Here is a 23,744-nt window from a genome sequence, read left to right as displayed (position 1 = left end):
CAGTTCACGTGATCAGAAAAACAACGGTGACGTCGGTAAAAGTTACGCCCACGCTTGGTAGAACCTCAGTCAGCCGTACAACAGTGCAAAATACACCTGTGCCAAATACAGATACTAATCAAATGAATTGCATTTGAAATATTTGCTGTGTATTTAAGGTATTTTCAAATAAACGTGAGAAGACCAATTCCTTTTGTTTTGTTTGACGTATTCATAAATAATTGGAAAATAAAAGAAATACTCTTTTGAAATAATTGAAATGAAATTTCAATCAAATAATTGATTCAAATACCATTTTAAATGAATACTAAATCAAAATATCAATTTGTTCTGTGTAATTACTTCAAATATTTTAAAAATTATATTTCAAATGAAATTTAAAACATTTTTATTGAAATAAGATATAGCCATATGTATCCAAACTAGCCATTAACTCCCCCCTTTTCTATTGATCATCTGACTCCCACCCCACTCTTGCGAATCTGCAACTTGATGGCCTCCACTCTCTGTCAGTGGACGAAACAGCATGCCTGGTAACTGAGCATACCTGAGATTAATCAGGCAATTAGTAAGGTTACATAAAGGGCCTGCCTGAGTGCACCTGTGTGAAGTGGTAGAAACTGAGGTTGATCAGGCATTGATGAATGATTGTAGCACACAGTCATTGTAGACATTTTGGGTCTAAGCAGATGAACGGTTTAGGAAAATGGAGTGCAAAGTGGGAGAAGGAGCAAATAAGAAAAGGAAAAAAAGAATTGAAAATGAAAAGAAAGATGAGAAATATGTAGTAGGAATGAAGGTGGAGTCTGGGTGTGGATGGGAAACTAATGGCGTTTTTAATGATATTCATGAAATAGGGAAAAGGAGATTGGGGAAGTTATGGCAGTGAGGGTAACCGGGGGGGAATTATAATCATAGCGTGTTAGTCAAAAAGACTGAGGGATAAAGCACTTAACTTCTATCAGTCCAAATCTTTTAATTTTATCTGTTTTTTAATGAGGGGAAGAGCGCTACGGAAATGGGTGATCAGTGGCGTCCCGGAGTCGGTAGATGCTGACTGGTTCTTGGAGGTGGAGGGAGTTTTTGGGGCGAAGAGAATGAAAAGTTATCGAGAGGGGAAAGAACAAGAAAGTGGCTCAATGCTATTAGAATTTGAAGGAGAACTACTGGAGAGGATTTATTTAGATTGTTAGTTACAGGGTGAGGGCATATGAAAGGGTTTCACTGAGGTGTTACTGGTGTCAGGATTATGGACATGTGGCAGCAGTTTGTAGAAGAGATCACAGGTGTAAAAGGTGTGGGAAAGATGGGTGTTCGGACAAGGAGTGCACGGTGTCTAAAGACCAGGCAATATGCTTTCACTGTGGGGGAAATCATGATGTGGGGGCAAAACAGTGTGAAAGAAGGAAGAGGGAAAGTGAGAGAAAGAACATGAGTGCAGAACAAAATAACATATGCTGAAGCAATGAGGGCAGAAACCGGAACTGAGGAAGGAACAGAATAGAACTGAAACAGAGGGAAAAGATCAAGTGAGATGTGATAGAGAAATGATGTATATGGAGAGAAGAAGGTTCTTGGCATTTATAGCGATGATGATCAATTGTGCAAGTGTGATAGAAACAAAATCAGAGAGGATCAAGATGGTGGTGGACGCAGCAAAACAGATTTTGGGAATAACGGATGTGAAGGGGGACGAAATACAGGAAATTTTGGCAAAAGGGTTTGGAGGGAGTCAGACGCCAGGGATATAGGGAAATAAAGAATCGCGAATCAGATATGGGAGGGTTAGGCTACTGTTTTATTTATTATTTGAGAAAACTAAGCTAGATAGTAATGTATACAGTAGGTGGTGGTAATGCACTTATTTAAGTTTTCCAACCGCCAATAAAAACCAAAGAAGAAGAACCTGTGTGGAGTGATATTATTGGAAAGATGTATTTTGCTTTGAAACGAAAATTTTATTTGCACTTGTATTTTCCACATAAATAATGGAAATAGATATCGGTCAGCTGTGCAATATCATGAAGATGGCACAAAGGTCAATTTACATTTGCTGAGTGTATAACTACCTGAATGAACCAATAATTATTATTGGAGACAAAATAAAACCCCGATACACAGCTATACCTAACAGCACTATGCCTTTTGGTAATGTAAGACGAAAGAAAGTGGAGGGTCTTCAGTCTGCGTCAGACGATGGGCAGGGTTTCTGCTCTCCTGACCACCCTGTGAAGCTCATCCAACCATCTGGGGGCCAGAACAGAAAGAATATGGGACTGGGAAGTATCTGCTTGTAGGGGAGGGGGGCTGGCATCCAAAGGCTGTAGCACGGCGAGGTTTGACTGGTGTTGATGTTGGGGGTGATGATTTTGTGAAGTTATAACAAAGCCTAGATAGTCTAGCACCAGGGCTTTGAATTTTATGCATGAAGATATCAGTAGGTGGTGGAGTGAAGGGAGATGAGAAAGGGTTGGTGAGGTTATAAATCAGGCAAGCTGCAGTAAAATAGTAAAAACATGTATGCATGTAAATGTTGGGAAAAATGGGCTAGTTGCAGATAACATTGCTTGTCTACCACCTAATCCAATTAAATTCACTTCCTTTGTTATGTAGTAACACACACAGTCCCCCACACCTTGTTAAACTAAATGTTTAACATAACTTTTACAAAACTTGTAATCGCCTCACGAAGAATCTACTTAATTTATACAGGGTGGAATTTATTTTGGTTCCATTTGTAGGGATGGTTTTTGGAAACTAAATGAACGGTCATATTACTGTATGTGATGGAAAATAATGGCAAAAAGAAAAATATTTGTGAAGTACTTGTGAAGGAGGAAATCGACTTTATTCTAATCTGAAAGTAGATCTAAGGAATGTGCCTAAATTATTCTACTGCCAGATTTTGTGTAAGTACTATATTGCCCCCTAGTGTGTGTTTATTATAACAGTAATCAGAGCGTGATTGGCAATAATTACATTCTTAAACAGAGCCAACAATAATTCTGTTTAATTGCCACATACACCCATCAAAATTTGATTGCACCCTAATAACCACTTATTAATCAAAATATATTAAAGCATGTAGATATACAAGACCATATACATAGAATAAAAAAGAAAAGAAAAAGTCAAGTTACTTTTCTTACAGAAACATATCAATTGAAAGTGTATTGTCAGCCACAACCACAACAGCTGAATTTGTCTCTTTAGAGACTTCAATTAGCCTATCTGCAAGTCTTTGGCCTGTGGGAGGAAACTGGAGTACCCAGAGGAAACCCATGTGGACACAAAGATTACATGCAAAGAGCCAAGGCTGAGATTCAAACCCAGTATAATGCTTATAACCTATTTAACAATGTTACATTATGAAAAAGAACATTGAAAAGAACACTACATAATTTTTAAATATATTTTATTTCACAAATGTACAGTCTGTGTCACATTTATTACAAATGCTGAAATAAGAATTAGCTAAATATTTAGAAACGTACAGCACCAGGAGAAAACATTATAAGAAAACAGTTTTAAGAACTGCATTTCAACAGAAAAACGACGCAAGGCAAAATCCTCATCCACTGACCGATGTGCAGTATAACACGCAGTAACCACCCTCCTGTCTGGTTCATATTATGGCTGTTAATTAATACAGGTTAATCTGAAGCCGCAGCTGAAAGCAAACACCATATTTTGGGGCAAGATGTGGCCAGGGATTGTTGACTGTGCATATCTGTGACGCTCTTGGACTGGAGCCCAGTATGTTTCTTTAGACTCAGTAACCATCGTTTGAGAGCTAGAGACTACGGATAGTCATCATCAACTACTCCCGTTCACCGCCTGTGTCTGCAGAAGTCTCAGGATTCGCTCGTTTTGTGTGAGGTCTCTTGGCAGTTCATTGTTCTGGAGGCAAAACAAACACATAAAAATAAAATAAGAAATTAAGTTTTAAAGTAAGAATACCTTTTACTTTGCATTTCATACAACTGTTGCATTACAAACGTCTAGCACATTTATACTGCTTGTGTATTGCTGGGATAAATAACTGCAAGAGTGAACAGTGGTAACTTCAAATGGCATTTGATGGCACAGCCCTTCAGATCTAACCACTGAAGTGTTTTAACTCATTAACACTGTCACATTGTATACAGTATGCTGTGTGCTAATATACAGTTCCAATACTGTGGCAATATCTCATATTTTTCATGCATTTGATTACAATGACCACTGACACCTCCTTGGAAACGATGTAGTTGATGCAGCATGTGATGGGACAGGGCCTATCAGGGCAGAACCCCTGAGGGGGCGGAGCCTAATTTGGGTGGAGACTGAGAGAATCACAGCATCCAACCAGTCACAAGCCTAGCCAAAAAAAATCTTTTGTTGTCACAATGAATGGAGTTTCCATGGCAACACAAATTTCAAATCTTGCCCCACTTGTTTGTGAACCAGACAACCTCTCAGAGCCTCACTCTGACAGCCCCCCACGGCGACAGCATTTAGACTGCTTTCTCTTCTTCTATATTCACCCTGATGAAGCTCCACACTCCTCCTCTTCATTTTCTCCCACTCTCCCTCTCTCTTTCGCTCCAGCATATAGTTACACAGCTTCACTCCCTCCGAGGGGAATATATACAAATGCCAACACAGGACAGTTGTAATACCCATGTGCCACTCTCCTCTTGGCAGATTTTATCTTTCTAAAGCTAACATTCCAATGTGAATGCCGCAACAGTTAAAACAGCTTTCACCACCCTCAGAACACTATTTCCATAATTCCTGCACTTAAAACCCACACAATATGCCACAATATTTTGAATGGTTTTTCCTTGGAGGCAAGACAAACCACAACATATTTGCCTGGTCATATGTGGAAATTCACAATGAAGTTAACAATAGCGCTTGCTACTGCAAAATAAATTCCACAGGGAGAAAAGATAGTGTAGCTCTGTCTCTTCCACTCTGGATTGAAAAAAACTCAGTGACCACACTGCAGCCAGGAAATTTAAATGTCTGTGATACTCTGGCTCTGTGGTGATAACCAACCTTGTTAGTTAAAACGGGATCTGCGTTGGCAGCCAGCAGAAGAACCACTGATCGGATGTTCCCACCCATGACTGCAGCGTGGAGAGCAGTGGAACCGTTCTGGGCATTGGGGTTTAAAACAATACCCGTGTGTCATGATTTTACCAAAGTAAGTACACATTTTCCACTGCTGTGTTATATAAGACAAGAAATTTCTTTGAGTGCTGCTTTGCTTCAAATTCATTAATTAACATTAAACTGTATACTGTACCTCTAGCAAATTATTATTGTCATTTTTTTCACTGCCTGTGGGATGTGTGCATGCCATGCATGTTTTTGTGTGTGTGTGTTTGTTTGTGTGGGTGGGTGTGTTTGTATGTGTGCATGTTTTGTGAGTGCGTGTCTGTGTGTGTTAGATATTTAATGGTGTGACAACAAGAGAAACAGGTAAGTAGAATTTGTGATTCTGGTTGTTCTTGGGCTAGTAAAGCTCCATTAACTCACTCCAGCGGCAGAAACCTAGAAGGTCTCCAGTATTCTGTACCTTCAGAACGCCGAGAGAAGGAGAGAACTTGAGCAGCTCCTCGATGACATCGGTGTGCCCTTTGTAAGCAGCCTTGAACAATGCAGTTGAACCATCCTGCATGGGGAGAAACGTGTAACTCGCACCCATTGTTTCGATCAACAGCAGGAGTGCAAGGGGATCACGTCCTATTTACAGGCACAATAACTGAATGCTTTTTAATACACCTTTCCCTCTGAACAGGGGAGCTCATTAATAATGCAAACCTGGTCACAATAGGATATTTGGTGTGCTAATGCTGTGCCTTCAGGGAGAGGGGTTTAGGAAACCTCTGGGGCACGCGTGCATGCGCCGTACTTTTCTGTTGGCGTCCCGCTCGGCTCCACGTAGCAGCAGGACCTTCACGACCTCGCTGTGTCCCATCTGGGCTGCCATCCAAAGCGGAGCCGTACCATCCTGCAGTGAAGGGGGGGGGGGGGGCAGGGAGCGGAAAGGGTCAGATAGACAGGAGAGGAGGGATAAAAAGGTGGAGGAAATAATGTGAGGAGAGAAGTATGCAGGTATGGACAGTAAAGTGGGTAAGGAACTGGGCTTGTAACCGAAAGGTCGCAGGTTCGATTCCCGGGTAAGGACACTGCTGTTGTACCCTTGAGCAAGGTACTTAACCGGAATTGCTTCAGTATATATCCAGCTGTAGAAATGGATACAATGCAAAATGCTATGTAAAAGTTGTGTAAGTCGCTCTGGATAAGAGCGTCTGCTAAATGCCTGTAATGTAATGTAATGTAATGGGGAAAACAGGGTTAGAAAATGAAAGGAGCTGAGAAAATGGAAGGAATGGAGAGAGAAGGATGTGACCGTGGCTCAGCTCTGGCCTGTGCGCTGTGAGCACGCTCACCTCCCGAGGGTGGTTCACTTTGGCCCCCGACGCCAGGAGGTGCCGTATAACAGTCACGTGACCTTCTTGGGCAGCGAGGAAAAGGGGAGTCGCACCATCCTGAGACGCAATGACACGGGAGCGATCACGTTACACGCGGGCCGAGCGGTTACATGATACAAACAAGCAGCACACAGCATGACACGCATACCAGAACATGCACTTGTAACATGACCTTGTAAGTTCAAAGCACTGGCCATACAAAGGAATGTTTTTTTATGTGGGCATTCATACTTGTCGGCTCAGAATTTACAGTTAGCCCATTTGCAGTTATTTTTTCCTCTTTAAATCACAGGAAGTAATTTCATAGTGAAATTTCATTATGAGTTGTAACATTCTGTTCCCTGACGTTAAAATTTTTTTTAACATGACAGTCAGCTATTATTTAATAATTAATACGCATTATTTTCAGAGTGACTCAGCAAAAGCTGTACATCCAGTCTTTCTACACATCCTCACACCCAAAGCATCATGGGAGGAAAAGCAGTGCATGGTGGGGAACGCAGTGCGTTGGCAGGCACTCACGCTGAGCTGGTCGTGAGCGTTTGCACCGTTCTTCAGCAGGGTCTCCACCACCTTGGCGTGGCCATGCTGGGCGGCGGCCGAGAGCGCCGTACCTCCTTCCTGCCAAAAGACAACAACAGCGGCAAGAGCGGAGAGTCTCATTAATTCAAGCCAGTCTCCCGAAAGGCCCGGGAGTTCTTGGCGCGTACGTTCTTTTGACGCAGCAGACGTTTTCAGACATGTCAGCGTGTTCTGAACGTCCTCTCACCGTCCCCTGAGTCACCACACTGGGTTAGAAAGATTTATTCACACTTCCTTTCTCCTAAAACTGTCAAATCTTTAGCAGCAATGCGAATTGGCCCCAGGCAGGCGGAGTACCTTCGTCTGCAAGTCGGTGGAGGCCCCAAACTCGAAGAGGAGCTTGACGATGTCGTTGTGCCCCTGCTGGGAGGCGAAGAACAGGGCTGTGGAGCCTGTCTGAAAAATAATATTTAGACACATCAGCTCTTCAGGCACAAGGAAATACCAAATAAACACAAATGTAATGCGCTATTCAAGGGCTCTGACAAGTTTGTGGGATTCAATTATTAGTGCACGCCATCTAGTGGTAAAAGGGAGGTCTCATTATGTTGGGGTGTGCACTAGTGAGGGAGGGTGAGTAAATGAGGGAGTGACTGAGTGAGAGAGTGAGTGAAGTAGAACCAAAAAATCCCAATACACATTAGATATTTCTATTTCCATATGTGCAAAGCTAAACGTTTGAATATTTCCCAATTATTCTCATGGAAAATGTACAGAATTAAAAGTTATACCTTGCTTAAAATGAATCATTAAACAAACTATGATAAACTATGAGTCCATGATTTTACGCTCTAATATATGGGAACACTCCCAGTGTATCTAAAGACCTCTCGCACAAATGGCGAGCATTGCTGGGCTGAATGACCTGTTCTTGTCATTAATTTATATTATGGCTTAATGTTAAATCTTGTGTTTGAAACTTTGACAGAATTACATGAACATAAGTCAATTGTGAGAGGTACAAGTGTTGCTCATTTTTTTATCCTTTCTTACAGTGTGACACAAACAGCTTCAGAAACATTCTGGAAAGAGCCAATGGAGGATAAAATTAGCGATAAAATTAACGCAGACCACTTAGAGAGCCATCACACTTGCATTTAGTCTCATCTGGTCTCGAGGGCAACGCACACATGCAGCAGTCACATGAATAATGCATCCGCCTCTGTTCCATACTCAATAAGCTGTTGCTGACCACAGCATATTTTCAAAGGGCTTAACTTCCCTCCAGTCTTGGATTCATGCAGGCTAACAGGGCCGGCCTGACAGTCTGGACACAGTGAGGGACAGTCAGCAGGAATCTGGCCAAAACCAGTCAATGTATTGACAACCGAGAAGTCTCATTTCATTCTACTGTTAGTCAACAAACATCTATCACCACTACCACACAACACAGTAGTAGTTACTTATTACATCACACTTATAGGAATGTTAAAAATGTTTAAAAATAAATATATATATACTTATTTATTTATTTATAAAACTAAACACTTTCATGAACACAAATAAAACTGGTTCACAACTTTGTCAGTCCTTTTCCTGAACTGAATAGCCAGAGGTTATCCTTTAGAAAATATTATAAGCATCCTGTCTCATGCTGGTTCCTTTCATCTAAACTAGCTGTTAACTTTCTTCTATCCGCAGACTGACAGGAATGTCAATCTGTTAAAGTGGGGGGCGGGGCGGGGGTTTGATGTGTTATTCCAGAAGAATCCTACAGAGGCCTATGAAAAAATAGGGAACATATTTACCCTTGTAGAGACAGCGAATCATACGCACATTCAGCTAATATGGTGCTGGACTGAGAAGCGCAAAAGAACGGCAGGAAGTCCACACACTGTGCCATACAAACCTTTATTAGAGCCAAAGTTTCAATCCCAGTTATACCTGGCTTTGGTTTGGAAGTCTAGCACTCGCATGCAGAGTCATCGTCATTGTGAGCCACACCCCCTCCCCACAGTACCTCTCTCTGTAGGTTAATTTCAGCTCCTTGCATAATCAGCTCTCTCGCACACTCATAGTGGCCGCTGTAAGATGCCACCATCAGCGCTGTGGTGCCGTACTGTAAGGCAGATGACATCACAATCAGGACAGTTCAGAACCACTCCACAACACACACACACACATGCATGCACACACACAACCAGACAACACTCACACACATACACACACACACATGCACACACGTACACATGTGCACACACACACACACACACAACCAGACAACACACACACATGCACACACACACACCCCACAGATTTGTCATTAACATCTAACTATAGTATGCATGCCATTCAAAAGATCATACAGGACATCTTGCAGTGGGGAGGGAACATGACATTTAGCCATTATGCTGCAGGTGAGACTCTCAGATTGTGCATTGCCCTAGCACCATCGAATGTAATAAATATCTAACTGTATAAACAGAACTGTTAAAATGTTTAAATCACTGCTAAATTACCCTGGAGGGCATCCACTACTCAGCAAACGAGCTAGGCACTTGAACATTCTATACACATTGTTTTCAAAGATAACATATGGTGAAGCAGTTCCAATTATCCAGACAAATGAAAGTCTGTCCCGAAGCTAGGCGTGTCAACCTTGAATCAAACTATTGCATTAGTTATCAGGAGAGCAAAGTCTTTTGATTGGTTCCAAAACGTAAGAGGCTGACAGCACATTGCAGCTTCACAAAGTCTCCCTCCCCCTCCAAAACACAACATTCCATCCTGACACAAATTTTGTTAACACTGTGTATTTCTGCATGTTCCAGTTTTATCTCTTCAAAACACACATTTATGCTAGCTCTACAATTTTATATAAGGAAAAACATCAATTCCTTGCTTGTACCTGAAGGTTTACTATCTGTGATTTGTTTTAATTTGTTTCAGTGGTATTCCTGGATTTCACAAAAAAAAATTATATTTCTTATTCTTTTGATCTGAGGGAAAGATGTTCTGAGGACTCAACAGATGTTCTATTTCAGTAACTGGCTGCAGACCTCCTTTCGATAATTGGAACAGACATCCTTGCCTTTTGAAAGAGATCAAATGAAATCCTGGTTATAGTACCGGTGGTTCTATCACTTCCTTTTCACATGGACACACAGCCACTCACACAGATATTCACACCAAACCACACCCACACATACACACACAACCACATGCACATACATTTACATGAAATTATTTAGCGGTGCAAATATATCTATACATGAGCATGTGCACGCACACACACACCCACACACACACACACAAAGACGTAAAAGCACCCCCACCCAACAAGTGGAAATACACACATTAACACATGCATATGCGTCACAAACACATAGTCAGATACACATACACACATTTCTCTCTCTCCTACCACAGGTAGTTTATAGGAAAAGTGGGCCGTAGTGCCCTGGCATGCATGGTTCGTACACTATCTTTGCAGTCTGCATCCACCCGACCACTGTTGAGTAGCAGCTGAAGCAGGGCCAAGTTCCCCTTCCTCGCTGCCCAAAATACAGCATTGGCTAGAGGAGTTTCCTTCTGGAAAACACACATTTAGCCATTAGAGACTAGAAAAGGGGGATCCGCCCACCCTTCTGCTTCCACTCATTTACATAACACTTGCTGCTAGGGTATCTACGGAACTATTTTGGCTTATGTCTGCATGCAGAGAGACTGACAGCACATTGGTTACAAGAGAATATAAAGAACAAACAAAAAAGTAGACTACACTCCTGTCATACAACTGGCTAAAAATCTAACATGGGACCATGTCAGCCAATTTAAACATGAAAGCCTGTAAAGGCAATATTATAGGCTAGTGACCAAACCTAAAAGTTGCAATCAGTAGCAACCAAAGCAAAAAAGGCAGACAGACATGTTTCAGGCATCCGTCACAGAATTTACAGAATACAGAATATACAAGCTAAGGAATTTGCCATTAGATACTGCCGTAAATCACATGTGCTCCATTTTTCTGCCAAAAGCCATAATCAGTTACATGGAAACATTAATAAGACTGTTGTATTAAGTCGTGTTTTCACTGCAGCTCCCAATGAAGCAAATCAGCCACTTGACACGATCGGACTCCTGTGGACAAACCAATACCACCCATAAAATATGAGAACCCCTTGCTTGTCCAACACGCCCTTTTTGTTGTCGTCACGTGTCTTCTTAATTTTAACCGATAAAACTCGAATTGGCATTTTATAAGGGCTAGCATACCATTAGCTAACAGTTCTCAAAACGTTGTTAAGATGGTCCTAAAGAAAATATCGCAATGCAACGCGTCAAATGCTGCAAAAGTCCGCATCTTTAACGTAGATGTAGTCTACTGTCTTTTCTACGTTTCAGGTTTCTAATATTTACCCGTAGCTACTATTATATGCAGCCATTGTAGAAAAGAAAACGGATTGCGCGGTTCCGATTTAAAGTCTATTTCTGCACGAACGACTTCTTGATAACATAACGTTTGCTGCCAGGGTATTGTAGTATCGATAACTCACACTTTCCTTTCTACACTGAAGGTCAGGAGACGGATCCCTTTATGGTCCATAGACAGTTTATGGCGCATATTGCGTCCCAATATACTAGAACATTACATAAGGTTAGACCACCCTTACAAGCAGGTATGTAATAGCCAGCGGGTTAGGTGTTAGAATGCACAGTGGGTGTGAGCGACAAAATTAGAAGAGCGGCAGAGAATACGTCGTTTACCTTGAAAGACATCCTGCAGAACTCATTCGTGACTCATCTCACTTTAACGTGCTAGCAGGGGACGGTGCATCGCCCTTTGCTGCAGTTAGTAGCTAATACCCACTCGTGCGATTTCGATTTGGAGTTCTAGCAGAGGCGCTGTAGGTACTGAGACCGATCCAGAGCTATGCCCTGCAGCCATCCACTGCAGTGCTGCACACGCACACCCACAAGCTGACACAAATGGGAGCACATCAGCAGCGTCGTACTCTGGCCACAGGGCGTGCACGCCCTGCACGGGACATCACAGTCAGGATACGGCAATGGCTGCGTTATCGGGAGGTACAGCATGCAGTAGCCCATGTCCGATTTGCAACCTGGCCCACTTTTCCCCCGAAAAGAAAGGAGACACGTGAAATAGCGTTTTGTATGTATAAAGAGCTGAATTACTACCATATTATCTAACATTACTATAAAATTTACAAGTAAATATTTTTGCCTTATTGGGTTTGCAACTTGAGAGTGTAAGTTTTGTTGCAGCCTAGTATGCATTTCGCTATTGGGGAAAAATAAAAAAGAACAGGTATGTGAACAGGTATATAATGTAATATGGGCAATAAAGAACAATCCATATTTCATTAACATGAGTTAGATTGCTTTCACACAAAGGGGATGTTCTATTTAAAACAGTTCGGCCTACATTTCAGAACGGGATAACATTGCTGAAGATGATACGAGCCTATACTTAGGTCATTTGTGAGCGACTCAAGGTGGAAAGCACTTTAGTCTTCTTCACAAATGAAATGACCCCTTATTATGCCACTATTTGTTGTGAAACTTTGTCCTGCGAAATAGCCACTGTCACATGCTTCCCTGCATGGATGACTTGTTGATGGCTTTGACTATTACATATATAAATATGCAGGCACATTCACAACATCAAAACAGGTGCAGCAGTTAGGTTAATGAGTATTTTTACATCCACAGGTGGGGAAGGATCAAGTCATGAAATGTATAATATATATTTTGAAATATCTCTGTGTCACAGTTAAACAGGATGTCTTAACTAATGTTCAAAGTGTGGGATATTAGATGAGTTATGGATTGACATTTTGGATAAACCCCACTATTATGGACTTAAAAAAAAAAAAAGAAATACTGCACAAAATGCAGTCAAATGGCAAAACAGCATGAATAAATCACTGGTGAATTATGTATATGTGATTGATAATATGTTTGAAAATGTTCCACGAATACTTATGGATGATATTATCACTACTGTAATTAGCTTTAATATTTAATATTTAGCATTACATGCAAATGCTGAATCAAGTGTTCCTCTATTTTCATGCTTTTTGACTTGCATTATAGCCAAAATAATTGAATCGAATCATTTATATACAAAAAATAAACACAATCTTCAAACCAACTAGCCATTCTGAGGATATACCTGAGTGTGACCTCAGTTTACAAAAAAGGAGCTCACCACCCTGAGGAGTGTAATTTGATAAACATTCTGCCTAACTGCCCCATTGCATCATAGCTCTGATAATCAAGGGTTTGTGAAAACCACAGAAAAGCAAGATAACACACACATAAAGATTTGATGATACAGTGGCAAGTTACACATTTGAATGCTGTAATAACCATCAATTTTTCAAGGGTGGCCTGTAGTTAAAATGCAGGCGGAGGGTGACACCTCAGAGGAAAACAGCTAATTAGCAGGTTTAGAATACACCAATTACCCAGCAGCTTAGAAAAACTTGTATTTTTATTTTAAATTTTTGCTTCCTCAAGGGTTCTGTGAATGTCAAAAATATACATATTAATGTACAACACGTATACATTTTACATTCCCTCGAGTTGCCCACAGAAAAATGTAAAAACACACATTAAAAGCAAGTACTCTTGAAGGTGAAAGCATAATGGCACCATTGATATTTCATAATGTAATTCATTCAAGATATTCCACAATGTAGTGAAAATATTTCCACATTTACAGTAACCTGATTGCAGTGTGCAGTAGTGTGTCACTTAATTACTGCCCTCCTTGCTTCATGCCCCCCACGCCCCTTTGGTTAAGATGGCCAGCACTCGTCACAATTCTGCAGGCGCTGCTAAAGCACACCCACCAAAAAGAGGAATAAAAGATGGGCTGATAACACCTTATTATCAGTCTGTGCTGTGAACACACAAACCCAGAAACCAGCGCAACCATAGACTTTGGGAGAAGGGAGAAGTGAACAGCTCGGCAGGTGAGTATCGGCCAACAGATTGGAGGCATGTACCTGTCTGTTATTCAATAAACAAAGTTTTTCCTTTTGTGCTGTGACAATAATAATTTAACAATGCTTTAACTACATGTTTGTTTGTTTGCTTTATATAGTAACTCTGACTTTTTTCCGTACAGGAAAAGTAATTTACTGCTTTTCAACACAAATATTTAAATCAGTCTGTCAGCTATGGGGTGGGTCTTCTGCATATTATTTTAATTTGCAAGTAGAAGCTATAATTGTACAGGTGACATTGGCGTTTGAGTTATAATATTGTCATTTCTGCTGGGAAATCTACAGTACATACAACGATGTACAATAAGATAATTTTAAGCAACATTTTGAATTCTACACCAAGTCACATGTCTCCACAATAAACACAATATTTGGTACATATAAAAGTTTCTAAATCACTATTATTGTATTCCTGACTCGTTTGGATAAATGCACAGATGCATAAAAAGTGTATATGTGCATATGTAAAGACTATTTACACAATTTAAGCCACTCTGGATATGAATGTCTGTGGAACAAGAGAATAATGTAGTGTACTATATTTGTGGTCAATCAATGCTGTTTTAATGCTCTTTTGCAGACATGTCTCTGGAGTGGTTGAGCTCTGCTGTGGGGACTGCCCTTGTGTCCCTGCTCTTGTGTCAGTGTCTCCTCCCTGTGCTGTGTTCGGAGGAGGACATGGACACAGAGTGGAAGGCATGGAAGAGGAGCTTCGGTGTGTCCTACAGTGAGGTGAGACCCTAACCCACCCAAAGCATACTTCTCCCTGTGGTGATAAAAAACAATGTATTGCAATACAGTGTAAACATGGAATGTGTGAGATATGAACCAACCAAACCTCTGCTTTGTCAAAAGAAACCATAACTAGATGGCAACCTGAAATGGTTTATTTGAGTTAATCAATGGAGGTAAAAACCACAGATATTCTCCATGAGAGTACATTTTCATAACACACCCGTGTGTGTTTCCTTAAAATTGTATTACTTATGTGTCTATTTCAATATACATTTTGTGCATCCAGGGCATTGTATTGTACATTATGTGCAATTCAGTGTGGCTGGTGAGCACATAACAGTTTACATAGATAATTATCCTGGACCTGTTTCTCATTGGCTTTGCATGATTAACAAGAACCATTGCATCCATTCAACTAAGAGTCACCCACTGATTCCTTTTTACCATATTATATTGTGCTGCCACCATTTCTGATGAGTCGGCTTGCAAGGCTGGCTGCTTTCTCTGCAGTTTTGGTTTTTGATGACACCAATATCAAAACAAAAACAGTATCTCATCTGTACTAGCAAATCAGTAGCATTAGCTTGTAAGCTGACTACATTAGATAAAACTGATGGTAGAATGTGAACTCCAAAATGGATTAGAATGAAATTATGCCTACATAAATCATTAGAAACTGGTATACAAACTCATTTTATAAACTGTTTTTACAGTTGGGTCATTGCTACGCATCTTAAGCAGATACAGTAAGGTATTCCCTTTCGTTTCAGACTGATGATAATGAACGTAGGGTCATCTGGGAGAGTAACATGAAGCTAATCGAGGAAAACAACGTGCACTTCTTCAGAGGCACCAAGAAATTCAGTATGGCCATGAACAAATATGGGGACCTGGTGAGTGAGCAGTCCTAATGCTGCTCTACATGCCATTTGCACTGTCCTGTGCCATGCTTTTTACCTTCACCCAGAACCGGAACTCAAGCTCAACCTTGTGCTTCTCTGGTTCCCGTCGGCAGAACAGAAATGAGTACGGGAGGCTGCAGGGCACCAAGATCGACGCTCGGAGCATCAGCCGCGGGAAGCACGTGTCCGCCCGGAAGCTCCGCGTAGCCGGCAAGAAATCAAAGAAATTCAGTTTAGACTACAGGAAAATGGGCTACGTCACCCGTGTCAAGGATCAGGTACGGGGGTGCGCCGAGAAATTATTTTCGGTTGAAGCGGGCAATCAAAATAGGTGCAGCAGAGAGAGGAGAGAGAGAGAGAGAGAAGAAGAAGAAGAGAGAGGGAGAGAGAGAGAGTGAGAATATATCTATTTGTTCTGCTGATCATTTGAAAAAGAAAAAATATTTGTATATGCCTTTCTGAATTTATTTCACCATTCTTATTGTTATTCTTAATGCAACAAACTGAATATACTGTTAATTAAATTATAGTTTAGTTTCATTCATTGTTGCACCTAATTTGCACATGATGCAGCATGTACACATAAAAACATTCGTACATACATGAACATTTGCACAAGCTAACATTCAAAAACAGCAGATACACATTCATACACACACACGCATTCTAAATATATTTGCAGAATTTTTATTCCCTGCTTGTATTCTGTTTGTTTATTTTATGTTTGTTGTATTTTGCATGCTTTTGCAATATGTATATATGTATTTCATGATGCCAACAACGTGAATTTGAATTTGAGAGAGACAGAGAAAGAGAAAGAGAATCAAACCCACCCAATCAAAATAGTGGTGGAGCAGCAAGGAACTCTCTTCAAGAACCCTAGATTCAGGGAGTACAACATTGTACAAAAGCAAGAAAATCACACCAGTCTGGAAAGGCTTGCCCCAACAGACTGCCTGCCTCAACTACCAAACCCTCCCAACGGATTTCGCTCTGGGCTCTGTTCCACAGGGCTTCTGCGGCTCATGCTGGGCCTTCAGCACTACGGGTGCCATTGAGGGCCAAATGTACAAGGAGACGGGACGGCTGGTGCCTCTGAGCGAGCAGAACCTGGTGGACTGCTCCCGGGCCTACGGGACGTTCGGCTGCAGTGGGGCCTGGATGGCCGATGCCTATGAGTATGTGCTGAACAATGGGCTGCAGTCCGAGGCCTCCTACCCCTACACTGCTGAGGTATGCTCTCAGGTGGACATGCATGTGCACATGGCGTCAGGGAGCTGTGTGTGCTCAGGTTGCACACACACACACACACACACTCATACACACACACAGACAACATGAGCTTTCAATCTGATGCCTAATATTGATTCCTTATTTCCCAACATTCGCTCAATGTGCACAAATAGCCCTGCACCTCTGTAGATTCATAACAGTAACGATGCTGAACAATGTTTTGTTAGGAAGACAGTAGATGCCCAGGTAAAATCTGCACTGATGCACAAAAATCCTCCCTAGCTAATGAAGCACAAACTAGCTCTGCGATTACATCATATGCAGAAGGGACACAAAGTTCATCCTTGTAATTAAATTTGTCCCTAGGATACCCAGCCCTGTTACTATAACAGCAGAAAATCTGTGGCCAGGATCCGAGATTATAGGTTTATTCCTGCTGGGGATGAGCAGGCCCTGGCTGATGCCGTGGCAACGATAGGCCCAATCACGGTAGCCTTGGACGCAGACCACCCCAGCTTCATGTTCTACAGCTCAGGTATGTTTGTATGTAGGAAATAGAAATCATAGTGAGGGTGGATCATTTGGGCTGTGTTGTTTTTTGCTCCTCATGAAAAGAAAAAGGTTTGTCTCATAATTTTTTGATGGTACAGGTAGAAGCCAAGCGTAAATACAGGTTAGAGACAGAGTGTCTGTGTCCCCGTCTGGAGTGAGTTCATGCTTATGGCGTTCCTGAAGCATGCAATTTTCCAGACAGATCTGCTTAAACCTCAACCGTTAGCTAGCCATAAGTAGCAATGATCAGGCTCAGTTCTGGGAAGAACGCTTTATCCACATTAAGACCAGGCTGAAAACAAAAACAGTGCAATGCATTTGTCTCACAGGAATCTATGAGGAACCCAACTGTAACCCTAACAGCCTGAGCCATGCTGTCCTGCTGGTGGGATATGGAACTGAGGGGGGAAAGGACTATTGGCTGATCAAGAACAGGTTGGTGATTCCGTGAGCATGGTAACAGGTCCTTGCCCCCAGTCGTTACCTGCATAAGGATGCAAAAAAATAATGCAATACAGATCACATTTTAGTATACAGTTGAATCGTTGTTTATGCAATTCGGATGTAGATGAAATCAAACCTACAACCATCACATTACTGGGCTACCACCAAACAGGCTTAAATTTACAGGGCTCTGTCTGACATTTTTGTGTTACCTCATTTTGTTATGTGACAGGATAAACACCATATAGAATATAAATCTGCTATAATATGGGATTTACAAAGGCTTAGCATACAGCTGCATTCATGATAACTGCCACAGTCTGTTGATTAATTTATTTTATATAAACATTGATGCAGCAATCAAAGCACGTTAGGCCTTGTAAAAGTGTTTAGCTAAAATAAGCCTTTTGGGGAATTGAACCTAGAACCATGATACCATGTTCCCAAACCTACCACACACTAAGCGCTCCTTCTGCTCCCCAGCTGGGGTACTGGATGGGGAGAAGGTGGCTACATGCGAATGATCAGGAATGAAAACAATGCCTGCGGCATCGCCAGCTACGCTCTCTACCCCATCGTTTGATGGCTGCTACTGCTGCAGGCACTGGAACCTACTGCTCCTCTCAGGGACTCCTGATGCTTTTAGTGGTGGATCAGCTATCAGGGAAACGCATTACAGTATAAATCAATCAGATCATGTCCAGTGGATGAATTAATTGGCCACTGCCTACCTAAAACACCATGTTGCAAAGTCCTGGTAACCTATTGACTTATTTATACCCAATTCCATCAGTGTCACAAGGGGAGAAAAAAAAATATTCTTTTATATTTAGTTATTGTTTATCCCAACATATTGTCCCCAGCAAAAAAAAAAAAAAAAAAATTGGCTTATCTTGGCTGTTGTGCAAACAAGCAGGAAATGGGCTGGTGAAACAAAATAGATCATTTGGATTTCTTGCTATCTTGTCTTTATTTTTTTTTAACAATTGTCTCCCTATGGTAAAGACTTGGCTTAGTTTCATCATTAATATACAACTATTGTTACAAAACCAACCATAATTTCACATCCCATTATTGTTATCACATAAACACCAAGCCTGGTTATTAAATGGTTCTTATTTAAGGGAGAATTGTCACCTATTTCTTAAAATCTATGTAAATAAATACAAACTAAAAATTGATGTGTTCTCTTTTTTTTACATTATTAGCACTGCAGGTACTGACAGAGTTGTTAGATGTGTCAGTAGGATTATTATGGATAAAAAACTGAACTAGTTTTATAGTACCAAAGCACACAGAACTGGTTTTTAGTTGGAGCCCGCTCTTCTTGATCCTCTGTACCTGAGTGCCATTTATGAGGCAGGAAAGGGGGTGCAGTGACTGAAAGGGCATGACCAAAGAACTGAACCATAGTAAGTTTTCCAGCCTTTCACAGAAGACGTGAGGTTATAATAAGGGTTCCGTGTTTGGTGAAACTACCTGGAGATGGGAGAAGATAGCAGAATTCATACATGGCTGCAATGATAATGATAATGTCCAGCAGGGGGACACCTGTCCACATGTTCACGCAGACTGCAACCAGAGTCTGCAAACAAGAGCAAACAAATGATCATTTCTATTTGTTCCAGAACTCGCCGGTATCTTCCCCTCTGTCTATTAACACATATACCATTATCACAATGACATGTAATAAACTAAAAAAGGAAGCATCAATGTCACTTATCTGTTATTTCATTAGAGGTCTTCCTCATCTAAAATTTAAATTTCTCCATTTCGTCTATGCATATATTTTCCTAAATACAGGGAGAGCTTTCCAAAATAGCAATGCTCTCATGTCATGTGTAATCGAACGGTTGCTTGAGGAATATGACACTGACAGAATATTTCCAAAACTTCACCAGACCTGAATCCAATCAAGCATATCTGAATGCCTTTCATCAACTAAGCCTTTCTTGTGGACAATCTCTTGATCAATAATGGTTTCTGAAAACTGTCATGTTTAAGTTATTTCTCAATTTAAAAAATAATAACCTGATGTAGGGTTGGCTCATTACCATTTGCTCTGTATTTCACCAATTTTATCTTCCACAACTGATTTAGTTTCAAAGACTAGACACCCTTTCAACATTTAGGACAATGTGACCTCTTTCAAAAGGTTTCATTTGCCACAGTACATTTCAACATTGAAAACATCAGCTGTTTGAGGACTGATCTAATGAAAAGTCTTTCAATTAATGTTTGTTTCTGACATGGTGTGACATTAGGACAAGTCTTAAAACCTTTATATAAAACTTCTTGGAATGATAGTGACTTTAGTATGGGGTATGTTTGAGTGGGTTTTGAATAACAGTTCTAGTTTAGTTTTGCGAGAAAACATAAGCCTAGATTTTGAAACCAGACAGATTGTTCCTCTTGTTTTAAAATGGTAATACAAAACAGTTTTGCTACATTTAAGTATCCGCATATAACTTTGTGTGTTGAGGTGTGTGCCAAACTGTGGCCTAAACCAAGGTGTCTCTGCATCCTGAAGGATCTCCTGAACGGTTACACACACCCCTGCTTTGTATTATCAATGTTTAACATCAGGCTGGTTAAAGTAAAACAGTGGCTTCTTTGCATTTTCACTTTCTTGCCTAAACTCTTATTTTGAGAGGTGGGCGTGGGGGCTAGGTGGGCAGTGCTCATTACACACTTATACCGCATGTCAGAATCGCAGTGTCTGACTACTTCATATGTGTTTATTGTAAAGCATGAACCCATGGCTCTCTCTTGTTTGTCTCCCTGCAGCAACTTTTATGAAGATTGAAATCTCTGAAGGAATGTTGTGAGAGAACATTGTTTTGGTTCAGCAGTTATGGTTCAGCTGTTTTTGTCTTTTCTGGTCCTGGATGTTTGAACCTTGAATGTTTGTAGCTGTACCTAGTCCAAGGGATTCATAAAAGGCATTTGATTTCATTCAGCTGTGGTTAGGAGTGAACAATTTTTGGAGTTTCACACACACGTATGGATAATTACTATAGTCATACAGATATCAATTAAATAATGTGTTCTGCTATATGCATATTTATCGAATACAGTCTGGATGCACTTCCTGTAGTTAGATGTGAGTGTTGTTTATTAATTAAAGTTATGTTCTCAGAATACTGACCTTTATGGTTCCTATAATTTCAAAAACAGTCACTTATCTACAAGAGAATTCTCATTCTCTACAGAGAATTCTGGATTAATTATTAACTTTCACTTGAAATTATATATTATAATTATAAACCCTAACATTTTCATCACTCCTTTCAGGTAATGTTTCATAATATATTATGTTTCAAAATATATGTCACTGTATGAAGCCGGTGTTACTGTATATTCAAGCATGAACATATAAAAAAAGCTATATGTTTGATTCTACTATATGCAATGATACACTGTAAATAGTTTTCACAGCAATATTAATGTATAATGAACAAATCTCAAGTATTTTGTTGCTGAAGAGAGAAGCTAATGCTAGCCTAATATAACTTCTCGTTAGTCTGCCAGGGATACCATTTCTATTCAGTCAATATCATGCAGTATATGTAATACTTAACCAGTTTCTGTGAACTAATGTACTGATAAGTTAAAGCACACCTTGATTCAATAATTACAGTATTTGCACTGTGGAAATAATTGATGAAAACCTTTTTAGATATTGAAAGAGGGCAGTAAAGAACTTCTAGCACTCATAAAAATAACTTTTGGGTTATCATAGCATGTTTTACAGTTATTTACTGTATTCATCATGCTTTTAATGAAGGCCTGTGGACCAGAGTGCCAATTTTTTGCAATGTTTTCAAAAACAGTGCATTGAGAAAGGCACACAGTGTGTGTGTGAGCTGTGCCCTTTTATTTATCAAGAATCTGAGGTGAAATTGGTCGATATATTCCTCAGAATCCGTGTCCTTATTTTTCTGCATGCTATATGCCAGCATGCCGTACAACAAGTCTAAGCAACATGCCACCATACATAATGGTTCCCTCTGATCTAATGAATGAAAAATCACAAACAAAATAAACAAGAGAACACAGCCCTGGTGGAAGAGTCTGTATGGTGTGATTCACAGCTGAATTCTGCCGAAAAATAAAATAAAACTACAGGATGGAGCAGCATGTGGAGGCAAAGACACAGCCCAGTGACCTTTGCTCATTGGCTCTTACTCAAGCCAGCACTGTGGAACTGCATGGCCTTCCACACCTCCATACTATACATATTCCCCTGCTACCGGCCTATCAGGAAGCAGTGGAGCGGAGCCAGCTTCATTCTGAGTGGGAGTGCTTTAAGAAGCTGGGCCAGGTGAGGAGTGAGTTTCTTTTCTTCCATATCCTGCCTGCATACTTGAGAAGAAGAAAAGGAATGGGGTGGCTGCTTCTCTTGTGTGCTATGTGGGGTCTCTGTCCCACCGGGGCCCAAACACCACAGCCCGACCAGCAGTCCGATTGGGGAGGCTACGACAACCACCCGGCCCAGGTTCAAATCCCCAGGATCCACACTCACAGAGGACTGAGGGTTTGTGTCCCTAAAGCAGGACAGGTAATGAGGAGGAATTTCACCTAACATATCAACAGCATATTCAGGAATGTTTGTCTGTCCTTTTAGAAGCTTGTATTTTCAGAAGTTTTTCTGTTGGCATATATTGCTCCATATATCTTTTCCCCTCGTTTGTGATTGTATAGTTGCATGGCACCATTATTATACTAGACTGCTGACAGCAGGTTTGCAGCATAGTGTAAAGGTTACAGAACTGAGCTCCCAATTTGCATGTTGCAGATCTGATTCCCTGATTGGTTACTGATTTTTTATTTTCCTTGAACAAGGTATTTGTTCTGAATTTAATTGTTTCCCTAAATAATCATCTCATAAATTGACTGAATGTAATAAATTGATTGAATGGTTCGTAAGGCACTCCGGACAAGTGCATCTGGCACATGTAAAATTGTAATGCAATGCTTTTAAGGACAGGACAACAGAACCTCGACAGAGCTGTGCATTATGCTGTCTCAGAGGGTAACACACCTCTATTTACACCTGCACTTTGCCTGTAACAGCCTCTTATCACCTCACTCTCGTTGGGTGTAGCCCAGCAGCTGGCCTAATTAGGAGGGGTCAAGGTCGGTGGAGCGCAGAGTGTGAGGACTGGGGTGTGGGTGGAAGGAGGCTTTTGGCGCGAAAGACTACAGATTCTGGATTCAGTCCTCGTCTATTTTTCACCTCTTGCCTTGTTTCATGTGAAAAGTGCGTTCACAAGGACATACACATAAACACCTTCAAGATGTTTGAGATTATCTATGCAGTAAGCGGCATGTTTCTTTTGTAGTATGAGTGTGTGTGTTTGGATAGACATGAAATAGAAGGTAAATGCTGTCCCAGGCCTGTGTTGAAGACATGAGCTGCAGTAATAGCATCTCTCTTCACTTCTGCAGGACTGTGGCCCTGGCTTCTACAGAGTGAGGAGGGGGTTGCACTATAGCGACTGTGCGCCTTGCAAATGCAACGGTCTTTCTGAGTGCGAGGATGGCACAGGGCGATGCCTGGTATTTCTCTCTCTCTGTCACTCTTACACTATCTACTCTCCTTAAGGCTAAGCCTGATTTCAGTAATTTAACCACACATGAATGAAAGAGCTGGAGACAAGTAGAACAAAAACAAAGCCGAACAAGACTTTTTTCAGGCTGTATCATTAAATACCGGTTTTTATTCTTTCTCCCATGAGTGCTATGATTTTGAGGACTTCATTAAGATAACAAGTGGCAGTCCCAAATGACACAAAAAAAGTTAAAATAATGAGTTCAGTTGGGGCTGGTTCAAT

At 40.9% G+C, this 23,744-nt stretch overlaps 3 protein-coding genes across 3 annotated transcripts in view; 2 read left to right on the top strand and 1 right to left on the bottom strand.

Moving 5' to 3' along the window:
* Window positions 1–3,398: 3,398 nt before the first annotated feature.
* Window positions 3,399–11,997, bottom strand: ankrd29 (ankyrin repeat domain 29). The gene is made up of 10 exons (XM_064332547.1): window positions 11,775–11,997; window positions 10,488–10,598; window positions 9,028–9,126; window positions 7,365–7,463; window positions 7,008–7,106; window positions 6,444–6,542; window positions 5,903–6,001; window positions 5,567–5,662; window positions 5,044–5,142; window positions 3,399–3,900 (listed from the first exon to the last, which is right to left on the bottom strand). The coding sequence occupies exons 1-10, from the start codon at window positions 11,784–11,786 to the stop codon at window positions 3,817–3,819; spliced, it is 897 nt and encodes a 298-aa protein (XP_064188617.1). The 5' UTR covers window positions 11,787–11,997; the 3' UTR covers window positions 3,399–3,816.
* A 1,766-nt stretch (window positions 11,998–13,763) lies between these two features.
* cts12 (cathepsin 12) lies at window positions 13,764–19,066 on the top strand. The gene is made up of 8 exons (XM_064332546.1): window positions 13,764–14,008; window positions 14,622–14,773; window positions 15,547–15,669; window positions 15,792–15,956; window positions 16,690–16,911; window positions 17,278–17,446; window positions 17,793–17,898; window positions 18,391–19,066. Exons 2-8 carry the CDS (start codon window positions 14,624–14,626, stop codon window positions 18,488–18,490), a joined length of 1,035 nt encoding a protein of 344 aa, XP_064188616.1. The 5' UTR covers window positions 13,764–14,008; window positions 14,622–14,623; the 3' UTR covers window positions 18,491–19,066.
* Window positions 19,067–22,232: 3,166 nt separating this feature from the next.
* Window positions 22,233–23,744, top strand: part of LOC135253363 (laminin subunit alpha-3-like) — a 31,895-nt gene continuing 30,383 nt past the window's right edge. The window contains exons 1-2 of the mRNA XM_064332542.1: window positions 22,233–22,468; window positions 23,359–23,469. Coding sequence (XP_064188612.1) covers window positions 22,292–22,468; window positions 23,359–23,469 — 288 coding nt within the window. The 5' untranslated portion in view covers window positions 22,233–22,291. The remainder of the gene's footprint in view (window positions 22,469–23,358; window positions 23,470–23,744) is intronic.

The sequence above is a fragment of the Anguilla rostrata genome, chromosome 4 (genome assembly GCF_018555375.3).
Source record: "Anguilla rostrata isolate EN2019 chromosome 4, ASM1855537v3, whole genome shotgun sequence".
Taxonomy (NCBI): domain Eukaryota; kingdom Metazoa; phylum Chordata; class Actinopteri; order Anguilliformes; family Anguillidae; genus Anguilla; species Anguilla rostrata.
This window is presented reverse-complemented; position numbering and strand designations above follow the sequence as displayed.